This window comes from Glandiceps talaboti, chromosome 21 (assembly GCF_964340395.1).
Source record: "Glandiceps talaboti chromosome 21, keGlaTala1.1, whole genome shotgun sequence".
NCBI lineage: Eukaryota > Metazoa > Hemichordata > Enteropneusta > Spengelidae > Glandiceps > Glandiceps talaboti.
In genome coordinates, this window is record NC_135569.1 from 11,587,684 (window position 1) to 11,604,018 (window position 16,335).

At 34.5% G+C, this 16,335-nt stretch overlaps 3 protein-coding genes across 3 annotated transcripts; 2 read left to right on the plus strand and 1 right to left on the minus strand.

Moving 5' to 3' along the window:
* The first annotated feature begins 278 nt into the window (after nucleotides 1–278).
* On the plus strand, nucleotides 279–3,608 carry LOC144451214 (histone-lysine N-methyltransferase PRDM9-like). The gene is made up of 7 exons (XM_078142014.1): nucleotides 279–429; nucleotides 947–1,078; nucleotides 1,326–1,390; nucleotides 1,716–1,824; nucleotides 2,238–2,330; nucleotides 2,838–3,106; nucleotides 3,513–3,608. The coding sequence occupies exons 1-7, from the start codon at nucleotides 279–281 to the stop codon at nucleotides 3,606–3,608; spliced, it is 915 nt and encodes a 304-aa protein (XP_077998140.1).
* Nucleotides 3,609–4,069: 461 nt separating this feature from the next.
* Nucleotides 4,070–6,106, plus strand: LOC144451215 (uncharacterized). Its single transcript, XM_078142015.1, has 2 exons — nucleotides 4,070–4,289; nucleotides 4,749–6,106. The coding sequence occupies exons 1-2, from the start codon at nucleotides 4,100–4,102 to the stop codon at nucleotides 6,104–6,106; spliced, it is 1,548 nt and encodes a 515-aa protein (XP_077998141.1). The 5' UTR covers nucleotides 4,070–4,099.
* Nucleotides 6,107–6,919: 813 nt separating this feature from the next.
* On the minus strand, nucleotides 6,920–10,972 carry LOC144451216 (DNA fragmentation factor subunit beta-like). Its single transcript, XM_078142016.1, has 6 exons — nucleotides 10,886–10,972; nucleotides 9,932–10,061; nucleotides 9,472–9,666; nucleotides 8,615–8,694; nucleotides 7,812–8,083; nucleotides 6,920–7,124 (listed from the first exon to the last, which is right to left on the minus strand). The coding sequence occupies exons 1-6, from the start codon at nucleotides 10,970–10,972 to the stop codon at nucleotides 6,920–6,922; spliced, it is 969 nt and encodes a 322-aa protein (XP_077998142.1).
* Between the last annotated feature and the right edge of the window lie 5,363 nt (nucleotides 10,973–16,335).

Sequence of the window (16,335 nt, forward strand, 5' to 3'; positions counted from 1 at the left end):
GAGTTGTTAGTTTATGGAATAAAACTATCACTGAAATTTTGAAAATGGTGAAAATTAAACCCATCATTTTGAAATTACACATTCTTTGAATCTTTCTCTTGAAAAAAACAACACAACACCATCAAAATAAAAAAATAAAAATACACACCATCATTCTGATCTCATTCTCGAATTAATAAATGATTTTGTTGACATAACCAATAATTTAAAATTACAGGGTCAGTTTGATACTACTGAAAATCCCGACATCAGTTACCGTTATCAGAATATCACCAACAATGGCATCAAAAAAGAGTAAACCCAAGACCAAGTCAGAGTATGATGTGATAAGACCTTACTTTACTGAGAAGGAATGGACTGAAATTTCTGACTATGAAAAGAAGAGATTAAGAAACATCAAAGAAAATTATGAAATGATGTTACAAGTTGGTGAGTTGAATATACCAAACATGACTGATAAAACAGTGAATGTCAGTTCATTATGTAATTTGTAAATGTATGTTTTTAGTATAGTCAAAGAACCGACTATAAAATCCTGTTGTAAAGGGAAATACATGTTTCTATATCAAAAGTCAGTATAAATAGCAACTGTATATGTGAAAACTCAGTCAACATACTAGTATATTCCATTCATTCACTTCCTATATGACAGTAGACTGAATATTTTGGTTTGTGAACAGTCTCTTCAGTGTATTGTTGTTCTTCAGTGAATACATTACTTATATTTTATTTCTCCTGGACTCACTGGCGCAATTTTTCTACTTTTGCTGCAAGGAGACCATATGGTTTTATGACAATATTTTTTCTCTCAATTCTGTTTTCATAAAGGTCAATTAATTCCTCCCAAAGTTTTGTATGTTACTGCTATCATAGGGCATAGAGTTTTCCCCTGTACAAGATGCTGCTCTTTCCAATGACAGTGTTATGACATTTATTTTTAACACAGGTCTGGTAGTGTCCAAACCAGAGTTTATGAATGGACCACGTGGCAGGAAACGTAAACCAAAGAGAATAGAAAGTGACAGTGAAGATGAAGAGTGGTTTCCTGGATGTGAAAATGCAAGAAATACCAAGAAAGGTATATAGCATGTTGTTCTGAAGCTTGATACTTGGAGTTACAGCTCAGTGAGCTCACCCAGCAATACCTTACCCAAATTATGCTATATGTACCATGCTACACATAATCTAAAATTATTGTGAAATATTAACCTATGCAGAACATATCAGTGTTGTAAATAATTATTCTCTTTTGATTAAGAAAGCAGACATAACCTAATCAGTGAAAAGTGATGACATAATTTGGTTATCTGACTTTATTGTTTTAGCATGCTTCTCAGCTCCATTCAAACCCCTACAACAAAGGAAGACACCAACAGAAAGAAAAATGAAGGTAAAGTAAACAAAAAACATTGAAAATCAGTGTTAAAATTTTGTCTACCAAAAGCATTTATTTTCTGATGTTGATAAATCATTACTAATGAGGGGCAATCAAGCTGTTTCATTCTATATGTCATGTCAATAGATGGTTTCATCCTTGTAACATTGTATTAAAAATAATCAAAACAGTTATTTTATTGTGGAATTAAGATTTTCATCAGAATGATTAAACTAGTGTAATAACTATGAGTTTGCTACTCAAATTTGTTTACTCCAGTAAATTAGTTTTAAGTATTTCAGTTTTATTTGTATAACTTTTGTACTTCATGTCTTTTCAGCCTAAAACCATCAAACAACCAAGCTGTACTAGTACCAGCAAAAATGAATCAACTCCACAACAAAGCAGGAAAAGAAAAGGTGTGATGTCTTTGAAGCAAGATACTGGCAGTAAGTACTTACTTTTAATGTTCTGAGTAAATATATTTCTGGCAGATCTATACATTGGAGGATATAAAAGGAGAGGGTAGGATTTTTGAAAAAAATAGATACATAATAAAGAGGTTTAGATTTCACATGAATGATACCGATACTTTCTGGTTGAACATGTAAATTGACAATAATAGGAGAAATACAATACATGTATAAAGTTTCAAAACAGAAATGTCATACTTTTAAGATTTTGTCATGGATTTCTTATTTACCTTTATCGTTTTCTTTAAAAAAACAAGATAGAGAGAATAATTGATTAACATTAAGTGTAACTAGAGGGACTTTTACAGCATAATAAAGAAACGAGGAAGTAACTTCAAGATCTAGATCATGACACAGAATGAAAAAAGTATATAATTTCACTTCATTAGGCAAGACGTCTTCAAGCAGGTACCCTAAACGACGCTGTTCAACTACAAGAAATTATCGTGAGTTAGAAGCACCTGATGATGATCATTATCTCTGTAAGTATACAATATTTTGTGCAACTTTTTTGTAAAGAAGAAATCAAAAAGGATAACAATGTTACTTTGTGCTAAACATGGTTTTCTAAGATAGATTCACAAAATAAATTCAAAATTGGAAGTAATTAGACCTTGGTTATATACTTGAAGAAATTTAGTATCATGACTTCATGATTTTGTTGTTCAATAAATCATGATTTAGTCCAGAATGTCGGAAATGTTGTTTGATTGACTGAAAAACGGTGAAAAGGTTGACAAAAGAAAGAGTTGGTCAAAGTTGATCAACTACAATTTAAACTTGTGATAACTATAAAAAGTTAATACAAATTGATATGGTTTGGCCACACATCAGCATCACACTCAGTCTATTATACAATTCACAGTGTAACCAATCTGCAGTTCAATTTTTTTTTCTAATTTGTTTCTTTCAATGTTTTCATGATTTACATGAATTATTAACTTGAAATCTTGTTTATCATAAAACTTTCATTTTTTTTCTTTCCTAAGATTGTGAGGACTGCAATTTATTCTTTGAAGGTGACTGTCCAACACATCCCTTACAAATCATAGAAGATACAGCAGTTCCTGAAAACTTCACTAGTAGCAGAGCTAGAGCTAGTCTACCAGAAGGGTTAAGAATTGCACAGTCTAGAATAAGAAATGCTGGTCTTGGTGTCATATGTGATAAATCATTTCCAAAGGGTGTAAGATTTGGTCCTTATGCAGGAGAAGTTGTTGATGCTGAAACTGGACATGATAGTGGATATGCTTGGCAGGTAATCTTCTCAATCTTTTCTTTGGAAACTTATTATGGGGTGGACACAACACCCCTCATAAAAAAAACCACCAGGAAAACCCTGACATAGCTAATAGGAAACATCTCAAGAAGAACATCATCAAAATGTAACTGTATCTTTGTATTGTGAGGATCATAACTTTCCTCCGATTGGTTATTAAAGGGTCATGTTTCAGATCTTAGGTTATCAGCAACAGTGTTATCTTATCTTATCAGTAGAACCATAAAGACTACATGAGATCATTCTTGAACCAAATTTTTCCATACCTCTGAATTTGTTTTACATCTAAATTTTAATTCTGATGCAAGCTAGGCTTTCAAGAAATAGAAAGTTGACATCCTGAACCAGAAAGTTGGGTATGATGAAATTATTTGCATCTCTAAAGCTGTTTGCAGTTATAGCAACTGATGAAACATTAAGGTTTCCTTTGCCAGATATACTGTCTAAGTATTGTGTAAGACTGCATTATCACATTTTGTAAATATTGGCAACAAACCGTGATAAAGGAAATGCTGGAAACTCCATATTCTGGATTAATGCGTCATTCAAATATGATACCTTCATGTATAGTTTAAAAAGAAAGTCCTTCAAAATGTCCAATAAAATCAGTTCTTGAAGATCATAATATATAACCAGATTTAAACTGAATGCCTCCCATTGCATAATTAGTTGATTTCATTAATATGCAAATTTCTCTGATTAAACATTAACAGATCTGGCGCAAAACCTAATCAGGTCTAGCTATATTACCCTAAAGATTATATATCCCAAATTTCATTACATATTGAGCCAGCCGATTTTTAGAAAATGATGACACAGACAGACAGACACACAGACACACCTTCCCCTTTTAATACCTCCTGTACCCTTACAGGAGGTAATAATATCTCATATTTTTCTATTCCATAGATTTCTCAAGATGGTAAAAAAGGAATATATATGGATGGAAAAGATGAAAACAAGTCAAACTGGATGAGATTTGTCAACTGTGCTCGCAATGAAATTGAACAAAATCTTGTAGCTTTCCAGTACCATGGAAAAATATTCTACAGAAGCTTTAAAAAAATACCACAAGGTTGTGAATTACTGGTGTATTATGGAGAAGAATATGCCAATGAACTCAGAATTGACAACAAATTTGATGGTATCAAAGTAATTGAAGGTGAGTAAACTGTACAGGTAAATAACAGTCGTTTGATTTGATCTGATATGTACACCAAATCATGTGTTATCAATATTGTAATGTAAGGGCATTCTTACTTAATTCTATGTTTCTCATAACCTGACCAACCCTATATTTCCTTAAGGCCTAGAAAAAAATTGTTTGGTATGTATGTATATACAATGTATATGTGTGTGTGTGTGTGTGTGTGTGTGTGTGTGTGTGCGTGCATGCGTGCGGGTGCGTATGCATGTGCCAAAAGGTTGTATACCATTAATCTTCCAAGGTGAGATTTTGAATGCCACACATTTACACCTTAGAAATATACATTATAGGAAGTAGAATGCTACATGTAAACGAGTTGCTCAATAAGAAACAAATATGACACAAAGCATTGTTCATAACTGGACTGTGCATCACGTTTAAAGTCAATATTAAATAACTTGTTATTTCTTGCAGATGGTGAATACTATCCTTGTGGCAAATGTGATAAAGCCTTTGCTGATCTAAATTACTTGATAAAACATATGAAATATACACACAGAGACTTTGCATCTGCTGAGAAAATACGATTACAATACTCTACAAGCAGTGAAAGATATAAAGAAAGGTACAAGAAGATTCATAGTGATGAGAGGGAGTTTCAATGTGGTGTGTATAGCAAAATATTCACACATGAAGGTAGTCTGCAGATACACCAAAGGATACATTCTAATGAAATGCCATACAAATGTACTGTGTGTGCTAAAGGATTCAATCAGTCTAGTAACCTGAACACTCACATGAGAACACATACTGGTGAAATGCCATACAAATGTACAGTGTGTGGTAAAGGATTCAACCAGTCAGGTAGCCTGAACACTCACATGAGAACACATACTGGTGAAATGCCATACAAATGTACAGTGTGTGGTAAAGCATTCAACCATTCAAGTCACCTGAACACTCACATGAGAACACATACTGGTGAAATGCCATATAAATGTACAGTGTGTGGTAAAGGATTCAACCAGTCAAGTAACCTGAACACTCACATGAGAACACATACTGGTGAAATGCCATACAAATGTACAGTGTGTGGTAAAGGATTCAACCAGTCAAGTAACCTGAATACTCACATGAAAACACATACTGGTGAAATGCCATACAAATGTACAGTGTGTGGTAAAGGATTCAACCAGTCATGTAACCTGAACACTCACATGAGAACACATACTGGTGAAATGCCATATAAATGTACAGTGTGTGGTAAAGGATTCAATCAGTCAGGTCACTTGAACACTCACATGAGAACACATACTGGTGAAATGCCATACAAATGTACAGTGTGTGGTAAAGGATTCAGTGTTTCAAGTAGCCTGAACACTCACATGAGAACACATACTGGTGAAATGCCATACAAATGTACAGTGTGTGGTAAAGGATTCAATGTGTCAGGTAACCTGAATACTCACATGAGAACACATACTGGTGAAATACCATATAAATGTACAGTGTGTGGTAAAGGATTCAACCAGTCAGGTAGCCTGAACAGACACATGAGAACACATACTGGTGAAATGCCATACAAATGTACAGTGTGTGGTAAAGGATTCAAGAGGATAGATAACCTGAACACTCACATGAGAACACATACTGGTGAAATGCCATACAAATGTGAACATTGTGGAAAGACATTCTCACAATCTGGTGAAGTCAAGAGTCATGTCGTTAAACATCATACACACAACTACCCACATAGATATCAGATTTGTAAACAAGGATTTATCAGACCAGGTGAACTCAATAAACATCTGGCAAGACATAAAGAGGAATAGTCTACAATTAGTATCCATTACACAAACACAGTATAGTATACTAATGCAGAAAATTTCAAATTAATTTTAATAAATAAATAAATAAAATAGAATAGGTACTGATACTGACAGAAAAAAGGTAAGAACATTGATAATATCAAACTGGTTGTGATGAAAGCTACATCCTACTATTCCTAGTGGCAACTTCTGAATTAACATTTAAGTTTCAGTTGCAATACTACATGTACTACGAGTCAATACAAATAAGGAAAGGGTCTGGGAGGAGATAGGTTTCCTGTATATTTACAACATAATGTCAGGATCCATGGAATAAGTAGCAGTTAATACTTATTAATATATTACAGATTTCTTGATTGCTGACATCCCCCCCCCCCCCCTCCCCTGCTAAATTCAGTTTCACAGTTGTTACCCGATCAAGATTACAATAAAGTAAAGTTCTTGGCATCTAAATTGAATTATCAAGGAATACAATAAACTGAAATGCCTGGCATCTACATTGACTGAACTACATCCTGGTGACAACTTCGGAATTGCAGCAATTAGGTGCTTTATTAACTATATACATGAAATATTTTCATATAATTCACCAATGTTATCCACTAAAAAATTCAAAATGATGGAGAACAACATCAAGAATATATTAATATTAAATATTTACATCATATTGTTGACGTTATAGTTATTGTGTGTAAATGAACAAGAAAGGATATAAATTTTAATATTTTACTTTTATTCATTACATAAATTGCTCTTTAAATTACAAATGAAATCAAAATGGCTCATAAAATGATTAAAATCACAAATTTGTCAAAATTAAGATTTTTTCTTGTAAAATAGTTTGGTATTACATTGTTTGCCATCATGAGTTTCCTTTTTATGACATGCTATATGTACAAGTTTCAAGTTCTCTGTTGTGAATAAAAGTTGATAAAAATAAATCCAATTGATGTCTTTGCCTTTTGGAATGTTTTCAACTGCTTTAACAATGGATGGTATAACTTCTCTTGATTTCTCAATTCTGTAATAAATAATAAGTCAGATATTTACTGTGATCCAGTGTTCTATGCATAATGTACACAGCTGCTATCACTTGCCAATACACCATATTCTGGTGACCAAAGTACTGATCATTTCACACACAAGGGTTGCAAGAGCCTGGGCTGGCATCCCAGATTTGGCAGTGAGGGCTAAAATTTAGTTATGTTGCTGATTTTATCATGGCAGAGCATGAAGCCATGAACAAAATGTGTTTAAAAAAACTTGATATATGCTTAAAAGAGCATTATAGTAGGGATTGGGCATATTTTGATTACTAAAAGTTGCTAATAAAATTACATCAAGAACACACCAAAAGTAAGTGGCAACTCAGTGTCTACTGTCTATGATACAATACTTGGACTATTCCGGTCCTCATTTCTGGTCTTATAATATAACTGCTTGTGAAAAGCACTCCTAGTAGCCAAACAAGACTGTGTAATAACTGGAAGGTGGTGTAATAAATAAGTAACATGCTCCCTATGACATACTTTACTTGATTTGATTCAATGTATGCTATCATGGTATAATTTACATTATACCATGCACAAGCCATTGAAGTTGAACATAACATGAAATATATACTTGTACTAAATAGAATTCTTGTTTCATTAGTACCGTATGGATTAATTGTATGGTTGTAAGTACACATATCATAGACTATACTTACACATGGTCCAAGTTCCAAGTACTAAATAGAATTCTAGTTTCATTAGTACTGTATGGATTAATTGTATGGTTGTAAGTACACACATCTATATCGTAGGCTCCTTGACATGTAAACCAGCCCTCATCATCACATAATGAAGAATCTCCAGAAGATCTCATAAAGTAGTCAGCGTTGTATTCATTACTCTTCAGTTGTTCTTGAAATGTCTTCAATAATTGACTTAGTTTTTCTTTTGTCCTATAATTCTCTGCTTTTTCAAACACATCCTTTGCCTTGTGAGAGAAAGTTTATTGAAGAAAAAAATGAAAATAAAAGTTACGTAAAATGGTTTGTCAGTTTGTCACTGTCTCTGTCATACACATACCCTTCTTCATCTCTACTTTGTCTCTATCTGTCAGTCTGTGTCTGTTAGTCTCTCTGTCTGTCAGTCTCTCTGTCTGTCTGTCTGTCTCTGTCTGTCTGTCTGTCTGTCTGTCTGTCTCTCGCTCGCTTGCTCGCTCTTTCTCTCTCTCTCTCTCGCTTGCTCGCTCTCTCTCTCTCTCTCTCTCTCTCTCTCTCTCTCTCTCTCTCTCTCTCTCTCTCTCTCTCTCTCTCTCTCTCTCTCTCTCTCTCTCTCTCTCTCTCTCTCTCTCTCTCTCAGCCCATTCTTTCTGCGTAGCCGTTTTCTTAGATCTTAGGTACAAATTTCTCCTCTTCCCCTGCTTTATATCTGCCTGCCCCCTTTAAAACATCATTTACATATCATGCTTTTCTGAAACTTGAAAAAGATAATGATAACATATACATTTGACAAAAATACTTACCGAAGCTAGGTATTTTCTTATTCTTCCTTGGGCAGAGTACCTCAGTACTTGTTCTTTGTTTTTAAATCGGTTGTCAAGATCTGTGAAAAATAACATTTGTCTATAATTAGCAATAAAGATGGAAATGGTTGCAATATATGAAATAGGAGTTGTACTGAAAGATGCCACCTACAAATTTGATTCCTACTGTAATACAATTGAAAATATATCAACCTTTCTTTGTTTCATAAGGCATATAATCTGTCCCCACCATGTATGGTAGAAATATCTAAGGGTCGCCAAAAGACTGTGCATATCATACACATTTTATGTCCCCCAAGAACAATTTAGATTGATAAGAAACAGGCTTCCCACAGACCACTCTATACAAACACAAACAATACCACACTCCTGTCAACAAATAGACACTGTATGTTGTGTACACACATGTCACCATGGGGAACCATGCAAGCAGACTCAAAGTCTTGCTAGTTTAAATTTGTATATGTCAAAATCTGAGCATGTAATGTGATGACATTAAATAGATTCTTTGTTCCGTGAAGGTTGTGTGTCTCTGTGTATCAGTTGGGGTTGGATGGTATTATTTACATTTGTAATGAGTGGTCTGTGGGAAGCCTGTTTCTTGTCTATCTAAATAACTCTTGGGGGAACATAAAATGTGTATGATGTATGCATTGTCTTTTGGCGACCCTTCGATATTTCTGCTGTAAAAAGAAAATGATTTGAATCAAGTCATGGGATAATTTATTTCATGTAAAGTCATGCCAAAGAGAAAATGAATTCTTCTCTGTACCTGTTGGTGCTGTTACTATCAAATGATAGCAACAACTTGACAACAAATTGGAACATTTATTTACCTCCAAACCACGATGGGTCTTCATCCCTGGTTTCTGCTTGAATGTTAGATTCTAACTTCCCAACAAATTCTGACATCAAATGATACTTTTCTCCAGAATCTACATCACTTATAAATTCCCGGATTTCAGCAGCTACCTGGATACGATCCGTAGATAGAAGTAACTTCTCAAAGACGTCTTCTAGTAATGAAGTATCTGAAGAAGGAGTTACACATACCACTACATGTATTACCTGAGTATACAATTTGTTTAGTTTCTTCGTATATATGGAAAAATAATTCTTTCCTGGAATACAAACATTGTATTTCTAGCATTTATACCATGAATCTCTTCCCAGATGATATTTACATCCATTCCACATTTCACATGCTTTTTCCAGGAATACAAACACTGGTTTATAAGTTAGGCCTTCAATCCCTAGCCCCATACACACATGGATCAATTCCCAGACAATACTTACATCCGTTCCATGTTTCACCTTTTTCCAAGAATACAAACACTGTATTAGAAGGAAGGGTATCAAAATAATCATTATCGTCAATCTCAGTGCCGTCACTTTCCAGACAAATCAGACATTTCTTTTCTGAAATCTGCAAAGTAAAGAAATAACAATATGTAACAGTAGAACAACAATATTACAATAGAATAGCATAGCATGGCATAGACTAGAATAGAACCCTCTTTGCATCCGTTACGAAAACTATATTTCTTCATTAGATTTTCTGCAATAAGTGTTTGGTGCTAAAACAAACTAGTATATATAAACTAGAGTAATAATAGTAAACAAAAATAACAAAATAAGGTTTATACAAAAGGGTTAATTTTAGGTTAGATAAATGTAATGTATATATATATATAATTCACGATATATAATAGTCAATTAATATACAGTGATCGAGTGCCTTTTAAATATGCAGCAATAAGCATACCTGAAAAGTAATGAACTCTGCTTGTACCCCTCACATACACATATACAATATCCCTTCTGAATTATCCAGAAGAATTCATTTCTCGGTTTTATTTATGATGGGCTCTCAAAATTATTGTATTGATAGCACTTACATAGCAACATACACATTATTAGAAACAGTCCCATAGCCCAAGTGATGTATATAAACAACAGAATCACATACATTTTTATTATTAACAAAGATATAAAATTATAACTATCCTTGAGTAGAATATTCACAAGTGACTGTGATACACATACATACATACATACATACATACATACATACGTACGTACATACATACATACATACATACATACATGCATGCATGCATGCATGCATGCATGCATGCATACATACATACATACATACATACATATATACATACATACATACATACATACATACATACATACATACATACATACATACATACATACATACATACATACATACATACATACATTGAGTTTTTGGCATCCCTTTTTACGAAGTTCTGACAAATTCTTGGCCACGATGCCAACTCTTCGTAGGTACGTACGTACGTACATACATACATACATGCATGCATGCATACATACATACATACATACATACATATACACATACATACATACATACATACATACATACATACATACATACATACATACATACATACGTACGTACGTATACATACATACATACATACATACATACATACATACATACATACATTCATACATACATACATTCATACATACATACATACATACATACATACATACATACATTCATACATACATACATACATACATACATACATACATACATACACACACACACACACACACACACTCATACATACATACATACATACATACATACATACATACATACATACATTGAGTTTTTGGCATCCCTTTTTACGAAGTTCTGACAAATTCTTGGCCACGATGCCAACTCTTCTAGATCTTGAGACGTTCTGTACTTTATAGGGCTTCATTCAGTACCGAAAAATTCGCTCGATGAACACATCGGACCTCACGATCAATCAATCGACGACTAAGAGGTTGGCATCCACATTCGTGTGATGATCAGGGGAACGCGGAAGTGCTGGGCGCCGGGCAAACGTAAGTACGCCCTCATACGACCAGATTGAACAAACTGGTGACCCTCACGGCCGACATACGGCGGGTTTTATGAATCTGGCACACAAAACGATCGATTTTTCGTTGACTATAAACAGTAAGGTCGCATAATGTGATGGTTTGACATTCTAACGTGATAACTGTAGTTCAAAGAACAAAATCTCCATCTTCCATAACCAAAAAGGTAGGTTTCACCATATTTTCATGCTCCTTCACTCTCAGTTGGACGTGCCGTGTGTGACCGCTGTGAGTGTGAATGTGTGATGTTCATATGTGCTAAACACCGCCGATAATTATGACCATCAAAAACCCATAAAACTTATTTATTTTTAATGATAATTACGTAGAATAAACACGTTGCACTCGCCTTTATAACAGTGAGGACATGGGTGGATGGACAAAGCACAGTGTTCTGTAAGACGCGATCGTGCAATGTTGAAATACAAATGATGTGTAAATTCGATCGGCGACTGTTGATATAAAGTGTACATGTACTAGTAGCTGCTTCTGTTTCCTATGTCAATACATTACAATTTACATTCCATGTTGATTTCAAAAGGTCACACAGTAAATAGAACAATAAATAAAAATCTCAGAATAAATTTAGCATGCACGTTAGTAAAAATGCTCCTTTACTCCCTCAAAATAACACACCCTTTCTTGCTTTTGGCCCAACAATTTTTTTTTCTTCTAAATCCTTCCTCTGGTGATATGAATTAGGCATATATGTACCATGTATGATGTAGTGTTGACTCTTTGCATGTGAAAGATTCCCGTTGCATTGTTTATATAATTATTTCATCTTGTGTCGATTCCTTGCATGAAATACAGCCCTGGACAAATTCATTGTAAAACGCTTTTTTTAATATCTTTTTATTTTATTCAGATAGAAAGCAAGATGTGAACAACTGTTCCAGTCATCCAGAAACATTCCCATATTGTTGATAAAAATATAACTATTAACCATGTACAGAGAAGGCAATAATAATGTATACCAATCTAAAATAGATATGCCAAAAAATACACTGCCACTTAGAAATATCACACAGCAAATTGTACACCAAAATGAGGAAAGGAATGCCAAGCAAACACTGCCACAGGAAGTGAGTTATCAACATACACTGCCAACGATTACAAATCAAAAGTGTGTTGCTCAACGGGTACGACCAGCTGACCAAAAATATGAGTCCAGAGAACGCCCAGGTGATCATGATCATTACCACCAAACACAGGATTTACCTTATCATCTTACCATATATGGCATTGATGATGAAAGATGGTTGCCAAGGAAACAAGGGAATCCTCTTGAGGAGGAATACAAAGAAAATAAAAAACATGCCAAAAATAAACACACAGGAAAAGAACATAGTGCAAGGAAAGTATCTGAAATGGGGCAGGCTATGAGTAGAAACTTGACAGATTTTGAAATGCATCAATATTGTGACACGTGGATGAGAAGAAATGGACAGCTTAGAGGTAATCAAGGCGATGTTGTAGACTGCCAGTCATCAAGGGATGTTTTGAGTCAAACTACTGGTACTAGTGAAAATATGGTAGATTTTCAAAGACTGAATGTTACACAACAAATGATAGGAAACAATATGGAACAGTGTTATAAACAGGATGTGGTAAGTACAAAATATTAGTCAAATTGAAAATAATAATGTTTATACTACGGCTAGACCGACTTGGTCAATCAGAGGCCTTGATTTCAGTTGGTTATATGGAGCCATAACCCATTCTTTCTTAGAGGTGTGACCTATATTACACTCATCACTCAATTTGCATGCAACAAATTACACAAAATTTTGAAAAAGATCTGTTTGAGCCAATCATGCCATAGTATAAGTAAGATAGACAACGAGTTTGGTAGGGTTATGTACCAATAACTTGGCGGCTACGCCCCCATGTTTATTGGCACATAACCCTCCCGAACTCGTTGACTATCTATTACATGTATTGAAATCAGTGTTTTATGGTGAGACTGTAGTATACAGTAGACCAATTATGCAATAGGTGCATGTTTGTATTCAAGCTAGGGAGTTGGGGTTAGGGTTGGGTTAGAGATATGAATAGGTTTAGACTACCTAGCATGAAACAAATTTGTATCATCTACAGTGATCGTGAGTGGACACTGTTCTACAGGTGTGTCCTTTTGATTATCCTCCCTACAATGTTTTCACAAGACTGCTCAATGCATGAAACACTTCCTTTTGGATACCAGCACAGACACAAACCTTGTCTGTGATGCCAGGAAGGTTATATCTAAAATCTGGAGGCTGCTCTTGATAGGATTGCTTATGTTTTCACTTTAGGATATCAAACATAGCAGCTCACATATAGATTATGAAATGTAACTGTTGGTGGCGCTATGATAGTTTATACTATATTCTGTTACTTGTACTACCTGCAGAGTCCACCATAGTTCTACCAACTTCAATTTCCGATGTACTCAAAGAAGTAATCCTATAATCTATAAAACTCATGATTTATCAGGGCTTGACATTAACGTTTTTCTTTGGTCTTAGTGGGCTACCAATTTCAGAAAGTGGTAGCCCAAGGATGGTAACCAATAGTCCCATATTCCTGAACAGAAAACAGAGTTCCCCTATTGGAAATATATGTGTTATTAAAATACTTTTATGTCCGTGAGTCTTCCATCCTTTAAATCATTGCATAATCAGTGGTAGCCTGAGTGGGGTACCAGCTACAAATTATGGTAGTCCCATAACAAGAATTGTTAGTCTGTGGACATCACATGGGACTACTGTTAATTACAAGCCCTGTGTATTTCCTATAAACAATATTGTGTTGGACAGCACAATATTTTTTCAAGGTTCTCAGACCTAAACCAAATGCCTTGAACTTGGGTCATTGTTATACCAACCTGACATCTGTTTGTTCCTATACAAGGTATGATTTATCTCTGATAGCAATTACGAATATGTATTTCTCACATACCTCACATGTGATTTTTTTTGTAATCTACCATCATCAAGTCTGTTTTATTCTATTTATTTCATCTTTAGCAATGAACACACTTTTATTAAACACATGTATCCTACGTATAGTATCAAATAATCCCAGTCACAATCCTATAAATAGAATAATTTATACAAACAACTTCAGATGGTAGTAATACTTAGGTTGACGGGATGCAGACAATGGTGTTGGTATGTTGAAGTTATTGGCCTGTTTGTCACTGAATTGTTATGTACCCGACACACCTACATGTGAATGGCCATTTTTGTGTCCATTCACTGCAGGGTGCAAGTATTTAACATATTACTGTCTTGAGGTACTGAGAATGTATAAATGTAGTGTTAGCTATTGAGATTTTTTCTTGCCCATTTAAACTACATTTCTTGACTGAATTTCATAGAAATAATAAAGAAAAACAGTTGAATCAATGTTATTTGACAGGTAACAGCATTAATATTGAAAGGAAGAACATATTGTACCTTAGTAATACCCTGGCTTATTCACCATAGAGGTGAAAAATTGTCAATCTCGTAGTTCTTAACTTGTGAGTACTCAGCCCACACAGTGTCACTGCTATGAAAGATTTTCACACGACCACATCACAGCTACTACGTTGTAATATTCAGTGGTCAAAATCTTCTGGAATGGATACTTCTAACACTTATAACCAGATCACAGTTCTACTGTCTTAGTAGACAAAATTTGATGACATGGAGACTTCTGAGATGACCACTGTCTCTCCACTCCTGCCCTATGATGTCACTGTAGATAAGTTTATTTCCTATTTGGAACCATTTTCACTACAAGAACTGAAAGATAGTAGTTTTACTACAAGTCAGAGATTATTTCACCTTCGAACCTGTCAGCCTGGCTTTGAGAATGCTTTTCTACTTCTAGTGGTAGTGGTGAGTAATTCTTAAGGAAATTATTTTTTTTTTTTAAATAAGAAGGGTTGTGCTAAATTTCATGAAAACCATGAAATAAGAATACGAGGGAAATGAAGGTAGATTTAGTATGTACATTTTGTATTTAATATTTGCAACCCACTGTATCAGTAACATACACTATGTATGTTTGCCCTCTATCCAGTGTGCCCTGTTGTTGTTAGTCAAAATGATAAAAACTGACATTTCTTGTGAGTCCACCACATAGTAAGAGATAGGGGAACAAGAAAATTTGGTGCGTCACTAGAAATTGTGTGCGTCAGTGGTGTATCAAATTGGCTTAGAGGGCACACTGCCAAGTTGACTTGACACAAATACACTGCAATTTCTTGCAACCTACCAAAGTTTGGTGTTCCCCAGTCCCTTACTATGTGGTGACACCTGAATTTGACAAACCAAAATTTGAAATTTGATGTTCCCAAATTTCTTATTGTGTGTACACTTAACTTGAAAACACATAAAAAAAAATATATATATATTTTTTAATAAAAGGGCGCACTGTACAACATTGATAATTAAAATTTTATTGTAAGATTCAAAGATCACATTTATAATATGTAGACTGTGTTGTATGATGTAGTTTGTAAGGTATGCAGTGACAGGGCGCCCTCACACATCGGTCAACTACTTCAGAGCTGGCAGTGAGGGCATTATGACTACATCTTGCAGTCTTTGTTGCATGATGAAAATGTCACAAGCATGCCTAAGAAATATGGTTTTTAGGACTTTGATAATATCATTTTTATTGAGAGGTATTCCAAGAAATGTTCCCACATTTGAACCACATTAAATTAATTGGAATGCTATTTCCTGCATATCTATGGTACATTTGTGAAATGCCAGGATGTAGGGATGTTT

What these genes read in the sequence shown, in the direction of transcription:
- LOC144451214 (XM_078142014.1), top strand. Translation starts at nt 279, where the DNA reads ATGGCATCAAAAAAGAGTAAACCCAAGACCAAGTCAGAGTATGATGTG. An exon ending in TGCAAGAAATACCAAGAAAG is followed by an intron (nt 1,079 to 1,325) that starts GTATATAGCATG and finishes TTATTGTTTTAG; the next exon opens with CATGCTTCTCAGCTCCATTC. An exon ending in ATAGTGGATATGCTTGGCAG is followed by an intron (nt 3,107 to 3,512) that starts GTAATCTTCTCA and finishes GCATCTCTAAAG; the next exon opens with CTGTTTGCAGTTATAGCAAC.
- LOC144451215 (XM_078142015.1), top strand. Translation starts at nt 4,100, where the DNA reads ATGAGATTTGTCAACTGTGCTCGCAATGAAATTGAACAAAATCTTGTA. An exon ending in TGGTATCAAAGTAATTGAAG is followed by an intron (nt 4,290 to 4,748) that starts GTGAGTAAACTG and finishes TATTTCTTGCAG; the next exon opens with ATGGTGAATACTATCCTTGT.
- LOC144451216 (XM_078142016.1), bottom strand. Translation starts at nt 10,972, where the DNA reads ATGTACGTACGTACGTACCTACGAAGAGTTGGCATCGTGGCCAAGAAT. An exon ending in AGGTGAAACATGGAACGGAT is followed by an intron (nt 9,667 to 9,931) that starts GTAAGTATTGTC and finishes CTCCTTCTTCAG; the next exon opens with ATACTTCATTACTAGAAGAC. An exon ending in TAAGAAAATACCTAGCTTCG is followed by an intron (nt 8,084 to 8,614) that starts GTAAGTATTTTT and finishes TTCTCTCACAAG; the next exon opens with GCAAAGGATGTGTTTGAAAA.